The sequence below is a fragment of the Gavialis gangeticus genome, unplaced genomic scaffold (assembly GCF_001723915.1).
Source record: "Gavialis gangeticus isolate Ggan-Ray unplaced genomic scaffold, GavGan_comp1, whole genome shotgun sequence".
Lineage (NCBI taxonomy): Eukaryota > Metazoa > Chordata > Crocodylia > Gavialidae > Gavialis > Gavialis gangeticus.
In genome coordinates, this window is record NW_017729030.1 from 7531402 (window position 1) to 7540188 (window position 8787).

General features: G+C 40.1%; 1 protein-coding gene across 4 annotated transcripts in view; it reads right to left on the reverse strand.

The window, feature by feature from the left end:
- ACSL1 (acyl-CoA synthetase long-chain family member 1) overlaps window positions 1-8787 on the reverse strand; it is an 87153-nt gene that overhangs the window by 65617 nt on the left and 12749 nt on the right. For all 4 annotated transcript variants that reach the window (XM_019521911.1, XM_019521908.1, XM_019521909.1 and 1 more), the window contains one exon: window positions 4645-4873. In XM_019521911.1, coding sequence (XP_019377456.1) covers window positions 4645-4839 — 195 coding nt within the window. In that variant the 5' untranslated portion in view covers window positions 4840-4873. The remainder of the gene's footprint in view (window positions 1-4644; window positions 4874-8787) is intronic.

The following is an 8787-nucleotide window of genomic DNA, read 5'->3' on the forward strand; positions in this document are numbered from 1 at the left end:
TCTGGCGTGACAACCAGATTCTCCGTCTTGTCCTGCAAGGGCCCCACATTTCCTGGGGCCTTCTTTCTACTCCCTATGTATTTAAAAAAGGACTTCTTGTTGTCCTTAATCCGGGAAGCCAGCCCCTGTTCCATCTCTGCCTTGGCCTTCCTAACCATCCCCCTACATCCCCACACACACGCTGAAAGCTGTGTCTATGGCCGAATCGCTGATTCCCCGAATCAGCAATGAATCTTCAGATTTGGATTTGGCCAAATCAAGTCAGGGACAGGGACCCAAATCAACTAATAAAGTCACTGTCCCTGATTTGCACCAAATCCAAATAGAATATGGCCTGTTTCGCACACCCCTAATATTTAACCAAATTAGTGACTTGTCACCTCTACACATTTGTTCTAGAGCTTGCCCTATGAAATTACTTGCATTTGTTTAATCCTATGCTTATCCTGTGGGAGTTACAGGCATGCTACTAGAGAAAGAAGTATACTGTAGAACTGTATTCCATTTCAAATGTCTCATTATCAGTTGCCAGCTTCAAATATAGGACTGCAGTTTGTGGAAAGAAGAGGAGGGAGGTAGCTTTATGGAGGTTCACACCTAGTCAAAGCTACTGTGTCAACCTAACAGTGGAACTGAATTAAATAGACTACTGTCTATTCAGGATACCACAATTTCTAGATTGTACTGTTTGCTTGTCACTATGCCACTCCATTTTATATTCTAGTTTGTCCCCTGCCAAACTAGATTCAGCATGTCAATCCAGTAGTCTCAAGGCAGCTTGCAAAGGCTTCAGTTTACATGAAACACTTTAGGTGTCAAGGTGTACCAAACAAGGATGTAGGCCAACCAACTGGATAAGCAAATTGACTGCATTTTTCTTTGTGAAACAGATTTATATACTTAGCAAAACGTGCACCTTGGACCACCATGTAGTGAATTCCTCAAATTATTATTTAATAGTGTGGGAAGGGAGGAGGGAAGAGTAGAATTCAATACTGAAATTTCACGAACTACCCTATTGTTTATCGTCATTTCTTCCTACAAGCAGTAAGTTACAGCCGAATTTCACACGCTACAGTTTTATAACTGGCCAGTGATTCCAAAGTGTCAGTTTCCATCAGGAAGTTGTTTCCCCAGGGGGAGGGGGACAGGGACACAGAAACAAGGCATTTACCATGAATCTAATGCTACTCATTAGAACCACAGCAAAGCGGGCCTGGATTAGTTCGCTCATTTTTACTGCAACAACCAAGTGATTATGTTACTGGGTTCAGTTTCATTTCAGAGTACAGAGGAATAAGTGCTAGCCTTAGACAAGTTCTTATTATCCGATTACATATGGAATGGTCTTTTCAGAAGCCTTGTCTTTGGCGCAGCATCCCATCCAGCAGTGCTTTTCTTCAGGTGAAGACCAGAATGAGGACTCTGTGAATTCATTGCAGAAGAGCTATTTATGCATTTTACACCATGCATTCAATTAATTTTTAAATATATACCTAGTATAGAGTTATGCTAAAGTCATGTTCTTAAGAGATCAAGAAACTCTTTACCAATTCTGAAGACAGTTATGCAGTTTTTCTGCTTGGGTATTGCAGATTTTTTTCATTATGGAAGTTAAACTGGATGTGAACTGAACATGGAGAGAAGAAAGGGAAAAAGTCTGGCACAGCCACCTGTAGAAAACCCAGCCTTGTTTAATGGAAACATCCTCTATAAACTAAATCTGTTGAAGAATTTTCAGCCGCTATACAAGCCAAGTTTAGCTTGCTTGACTCAAGTTTGTTGTCAGAGTTTATTTAGGGCAGGGCCTATTTTATCTCATATTAAAAGCAGCAATTTCTTAGATTAAAATTGCCAGAAAAATATCAAAGGTGGCAAAAAAAGAAAAGTCTTACATGGTTTAATTTTTCCTGTTGTAGTAATTCAGAAAGGCCAAGTGCAAGAACATTCAGTGGAAGCCTTACAGCCCAAGTAGACATCCTACATATGAAGCCATAAAGCACTGACTGATACCCCAAGTTTAAAATGAAACTATAATACTGAACTAAAACCAAGTGGTCTCAATCTCTGGGTATAGGGAATAGGGCGCAGTGTAAGATGCCACTCAACTTCACATCAATATGGCTGAAGTAGAAGAAATATTTTGCTCCTGTATTTTCTTCCTTAAAATGAAGACTTTGAGGCGGAGGGGGGAAGGAAGAGACAAAACAATGATTATAACCATTTTTGGTCAAGAGGGAAACACTGGCAGAGTACAATAAAGACATGTTATAGCCTAAAAGTTTTTCAAACTAGCTATATCATTTTTTAAGCAACTTAATCTGCATGTAACTGAGTAGTTCAGTCCAGGAAGGACTGGTAATCCAAAGCTCCTTCCCAGCAAAGATTCAGAGTGCTGTTAAGCACTATTATTGCTATGAAAATGCTAGTTTTAAAAAGGCATTAAATCCCAAGTATGCTATGGCTTTACTGCAAAGATGGTTCTCCAGCAAATGGGGACTACAAGAATGAAGTGCTACAAATCAAGAAGTAGCTTCTACTATAAACCTGAACAACAGTTATGTGCTCAATTAGACTTTAAACTCTGGTAAAAAAAAAGACAATTTTCTTAAACCAAGCATAACAATACACTACTAATTATTTGTATATAAATTAATGTTTCATTATTAACCATTCCAACAAAGAGAAAGCAAGTGTCCAAATATTGCAGTCTTAATTTTTTTGCGATTAGTAAGTTGGCATTCATAGCATACCAAAGAGATAACAGTATTATAGTAGTATGATACTATACACCAACTTTAGAATTAGTTGAAATAAGCCAACTAAGTTTGCCTGACAAACAAAGTTTGCCAACAAAAACAAGCTGGCCAAATGTTAACCAAAAAATTTAAGACCTGCTTTATTAAAATACCAAAGTAGTACCAAGTGGGTGCTTTTAGCCCAAAGGAACAGGAACAAATCAAGATCTAGAACTCTCTCAAGCAGCAATTTTACCAGTTTGTCTAGGCCAATGCTTCTCACCTTTCCCCTACTTCCTGCTTCACTCTCCCCATCTAGGTGCCTTGAGCTCAAGTGCTAACTTTTTGTTTTTAACTACAGAAAAATAAAAACTAAGTAGAGTAAATCTGCTGTTACAAAGAGCTCAAAGACTACAGTAGGTCAGAATGTTTAACACCATCTTCAATTCAGGTGTTCACTCAGTCCTACAGACTTTGAAGCCTTGGGTTTTCACACAGTTTCCAAACAAATCTTGCTGCAAGGCAATACTCCATACCATGGAGTCAGATTCCAAGCTTATTTTAGTGGCTGCTGTCATAACTGACAAAGTGCTATCATCAAGACAGCTTTACAAAATTAGTTTGCAAGCTGTTGAACTGTGATTATAAATAAAATGCAGTCTTTACTATTAGTGTAACAGATAATACCTGCCACAAAATAAATTTGCCTTTAAGAAATGCATTACTAGCTTAACAAATACCTACTTTTCCTCCTGGGAGATGCCTGTGTTGCTCTTTTAGAACGAAAAAGGCAGTCACCCATTTCAATATGCATAGATGTTCTACAGAAGATACCTGTCAAGGGCTGATTGCTGGTCAACACTAATCTTGTAATGATCTACTTTTTCTAAAAGTGCATTTTTATCAGGTTTATCCTATTAGTTTGTAGTTATGGATCTACCCACATAGACTATTATTAGAACGGAATACTTGGTATTTAGTGCATTGTAACTGGACAGCAATTGCTACTTAGCTCCTGGAGGTGGCCCAAAGCCTCCCCATCATAAACTCCTCTCTCTTCCTTTACATTTCTCCTTCACTGAGTTGAATCCTAGCCTTTGCAAAGAGAAACTGCCTCCAATATAATACTTCACCAACAGCCTTTCCCCAGATGTCTTAATTTTTCATAGCCCTGGCAACTACCCCATAAATAAATAAAGTCTTGTTTTATACTACTGAAGTAGTAAAGTGATCTGGACATCACTAAAAATACAACACTTCATGAGGATCCCTGTACTACCACCCAATAAATGCCATTTAAAAAGACACATGCAGAGGATGAAGTTAGTAGCTTCCTCATCCAGTTGCCAAATTCTAGAGTTAGATCTGCCAGCTACTTGCTTCAGAACTGAGGTTAATGTAAGCTTTACCAAGAAGCCCAAATTACACATTGTATTCCTGACATTTAAAAAGGATCAAGTTGCCATAATAAGTGGTTCACTTCAAAAATGAAGTCCAAGTTCTAAGCATCAGAACAGGTGTTTGAGTCTACATCCATACAGGAATATCACAAAAATAGCGAAAGCTACTGTAACTGACTAGGAGCAGTAGTTTATCTGCTCAGACCTGGACAGGTTTTGCACTAGTCAAATGAAAAGCCTGGCCCTCAATCCAAATTATATCCCCACAGTTAGTTAAAAATTCTTGAAATTACGTTAATTGATGGGTGAAAAAAAAATGTTCTAAGGACTTGGGGGCAGGAGAGAAAAGAAACATGGGGGACCCTATTTGCATGTACAGCTTTATAGAAGCTTTTTCTTCCTTCACTTGACATGCAGGAAAACAGCAAGCTTCTCAATATTAAAATCAGTGATCCTATATACCTCCAGTTGAAAGTGTAGCACGCCCACATACAAGTCACACTTACCTCTATTTCCACAGACTGCATTGCTAGATCACATGGTGGTTTCAAAGCTTTGGGTCTTGTAGCATACCAGTAAGTTGTGAGAGCTGCAAAAGCACCAAATCCCATGAGCGTATTTGTTGGAAGAGTGCGCACATACTGTCTGACATCACCAAGTTCTGGCATTCGTAGATGTCTAAACAATTCGTGTGCTTGCATGGCGATTTGATTCAGTTGTTCCTTAGGTTGGAGTCTGTTGGCACAAGAAAAGGTCACTTACACTAATGTATTAAATTCCCTTTCCATTTGCTCCTCCCTTTCCCCACCATCCCCAAAACAAGAATACACACTAGGTCCTATAAGTGTCCAGATAACGATAAAAGATGATTATTCTCCTAAATAAGGAAGGTCTTAGTAACTGGAGATGAGCAATTCTCCCAAAGCAGTTTTCAGTGACAAGACATATGATTAACTTCTTTAAGTTTTAGAACATCTAACAAGTGCTTCTGAAGAGTTTGAGCCAGGAGGAGGGAAGAAAACCAATTCTCTACCTCTCACAGAAAAAAGGTTCTGCCTTTGACCCTATAGAAGCTTTGGCATGACTGTCACCAGATAATTCCTAATGTTGAAACTGAAACCCGAGGGAAATTAGCAAAGTATTCACCTCTTTGCTTAGATGTTATGCCATTGGCAGTGGTGTGTTAGAATACCTCTGTTCTACGACTGTCACCACTGCAACATTTTCCACTTTACAGTTCCAGCAAGATAAGCTTTTCCAATAGTGCGTGGGAAGCTCAGTGTAGTGAGTCAGTGCCTGAATTACCAGTACTGATCGCTGTTAAATGCATCTCCATGCCCCAGCATGACACTACAGTTTATTCCAGTTCATAGAGCTGGGTAAAACCTCTTTAATTTTCACTTTAGTGTGGAGGTACATGGCAACATAAACATAGATAAGGAGCATATTTGGTCTGTCACTTATATACGGAAGAAAGAGCACTTGAGGGTAAGCTCTCCACCTGTGCCTGCAAAAGCTGACTGACATGAACATATTACAGCAAGAACAGACCATGGGGGGGGCAGGGGAGAAGTGTTGCTGTCAGCTCAGCTGGTGCCCCCTCTATAGCCAAGGTCTCTCAGGACATTAGTCACATGCTGAGTCCTACAGCTCCTGCCCACTAGGCTAAAGGTAACTAGCAGACAAAAGTCTTCACTGCCCTTGGGCTGGGAGGGCAGGCCAATGGCAGGAGAGTACATAATCACCCCACTGCACAGAAGGGCAATAGGCAACAATGTTTGTTTCAAACTCACAACTGACAGTGACATTCATAAATGCCTGTCACCAGCTCTTGCCTCCTACCACAAGATTGACAATAGGCTTTTAGAGAGAAATGCAGTTGTTTTGCAGCATTTGTCGATTTGCAGAATGAAGAGTTGTTTCCACAAGTTGACAGTAGACTGTTTTGATTTTGACTGTTACATTTTACCTAGTATAAAGTTATAGAAGATGAAAAAGAATGCTGAAGCCAGGTGCATTATGCAATAAAGCTCCAAAACTTGAGGACATGAGTATACTCATGTCCACCCCCCATGCACACACAAAAATTTGAAAGCTCCAGTTTTGTAGACTAGAAAACTGCACTTTTAGATTCACACTGCTGCTGACTAGGATCATTCCGGAGGCTTGATCCTAGGGCAAGAGAGACTACAGGAGTTGTATAGCTCCCAAAGTGTCAAAGCTAGCATTTGGGTAAGAATTAGCCTGCAAAAACATCATTGAAATATTTCAGAAGGGCAGAAGGGTGGCCTTGCAACTACAGTACCTGGATCAAAACTGAGTTGAATTCAAAGTACTGGAAGGACCATGTGACTTTTGGCAAGGCATATATTCTACATGCACTTCAGTTGTAGGCCTTTCCTCCCTTCCTTTGGATTGTTTTTAGGCTACAGGATTATATTACCTTTGTGTTTGTGCAGTAATTAGGATAGCACCCTCACCTTTGTTGTGCTATAGCAATACAAGAAGAAAGCTGCAGCCAATTTAAAAAAGCTTATTAGGGATTTTATGCTACCAGTGCATAGACCTTTTTACCCTACCCCTTTTACAAATGCAAGTTAAACAGTCCATAATTTAAGCAGCACAAAGTAATTGGGTTTTTATACTCAAGATTCCTGTGATAAAAGAATATTATTTTGTATGTCTTAAAGTGGGTGCATTTATAGATCATAGGAAATCATAGAAAATTAGGTTTGGAAGGGACTTCAGGAGGTCATCTAGTCCAAGTCCTTGCTCAAACCAGAATCATCCCAGGCAAGGCTTTGTCTAGCCAGGTCTTAAGAAAACCCAAAAGGATGGAGAGTCCACAGCCTCTCTAGGTATCCTATTTCAGTGCGTTACTACCTTCCTAGGGAAAGTGTATCCAACCTAAACTTCCCTTGCTGTAATTTAAAACCGTTGGTCCTTGTTCTGTCATCTGCCGTCACTGAGAACAGTCTAGTTCCATCCTGTTTGGAAATACCCTTTAGGTACCTGAAGGCTGTTATTAAAGCCCCCCCCTCAATCTTTTCTTCTCCAGACCAAATAAGCCCAGTTTCCTCAGAAGTCATGTCCCCCAGCCACCTCACCATTTTTGTTGCCCTCTGTTGGACTCTCTCCAGTTTGTCCACATCCTCTCTCTAGTGGGGCCCCAAAACTGGACATAGTATTTCAGATGTGGCCTCATCAGTGCCAAATAGAGGGCAATAATCACTTCCCCTTACCTGCTGGCAGCAGTCCTACCAATGCAGCCCAGCATGCCATTAGCCTTCTTTGGAAGGACACACTGTTGGCTCATTCAGTATATTGGCCACTGTAATCCCCAGTCTCTCTGCAGAGCTGCTGCCCAGCCAGTCAGCCCCCAGCCCAAGATCAGGAGTCATTTGTCAATCCTCACTCACTCAACTGGGGGGACAGGATGTTGTTTAAATAAGCAAGCAAGCAAATAAACAAACAGAAAGCCACTATCAATGGTGGACCTTCCATGGTCTCATCCTGAAGATTCTTTACCAACTTTCTAGCCCTTCTCTTTCTGGTAGAAAGTTAAGTTTACTCCAAGAATTATAATCTTGTCTGCTCACTATTTGTGAAGGTACTGCTGTTAAGAAGTAACATTGAAGAGTCCCATTTAGACACTACATTAGGGAAATGTTGCCTACAGGATGCTTCAGTCTCATAATTCATCTAATGATATTATTTCAAGAGTTTATTGTGCATTTTGTAATTAAGGAATGCCTATGATAGCATAATGTTCACAGGCTGTTCATTTACAAGATTACTGTATTTGATTAGCTACAACTGAGTCTATAACAATGATTTTACATAGGCTTGCAAATTGTAGTGAGGACAACACCAGGAGTATAGCAAGAAAAGCTATAGTTCAAACCAACCAAGAGGCAAGGGTTTTTACTGTTCTCTCTTCTACTGGACAAACTGCATAGTGGGGTAGGGGTGCAGAGGGGAGGTTCAACAATTTTTCAGGCACAAACAAAACAGTTTGTGCCCAAAAGCTTGTTGAACCCCTCCCCCACAACTATAGTTTGTTAGATAAAAACAAAATAAAAAATAATAATTAAAAAAAAAAGTCATCACAGAAAAACCCTTCACCTCTATTTCCTGACCTGGACTATCACAGCTACAGTTAAAAAAAATTAGCACCTTAAGTTCTATTTTTGAGATTTATATCCCACCCCATCAAAAAGGCTCAGAGCAGCTTACAACAGACAAATAACCTATAGGTTATATTCCAAACACTGCTAAAAGACAACAAAAACAAAACAAAAAAACAAACAAACAAAAAAACAAACCAAACAAACCTGAGAACTCAAAGTCCCCCTCACCATATATCCAACTACCACTACCTAAACCCCTGCGCAAGCAAACCCTCCAGGCAATTCCAGCCATACTTCCCAACTGCCATTTACACCCAGGTATAAGAAACCACTGCACTTCCTTCATTCATCCTACCACCTGCCCATCCACTTTTTAAAAGGACAGAGCCAAAAGCATAGTAAGAACAGCTTTATCAAAACACAGGGGAGCTCCCTAACCACTAGGCTAGACTGAGCTGGGTGCAGTATTCCCCCCCAGGTTCAATAGGATTCAAGTTTCCCCTCGTCTAGTCCAGCATA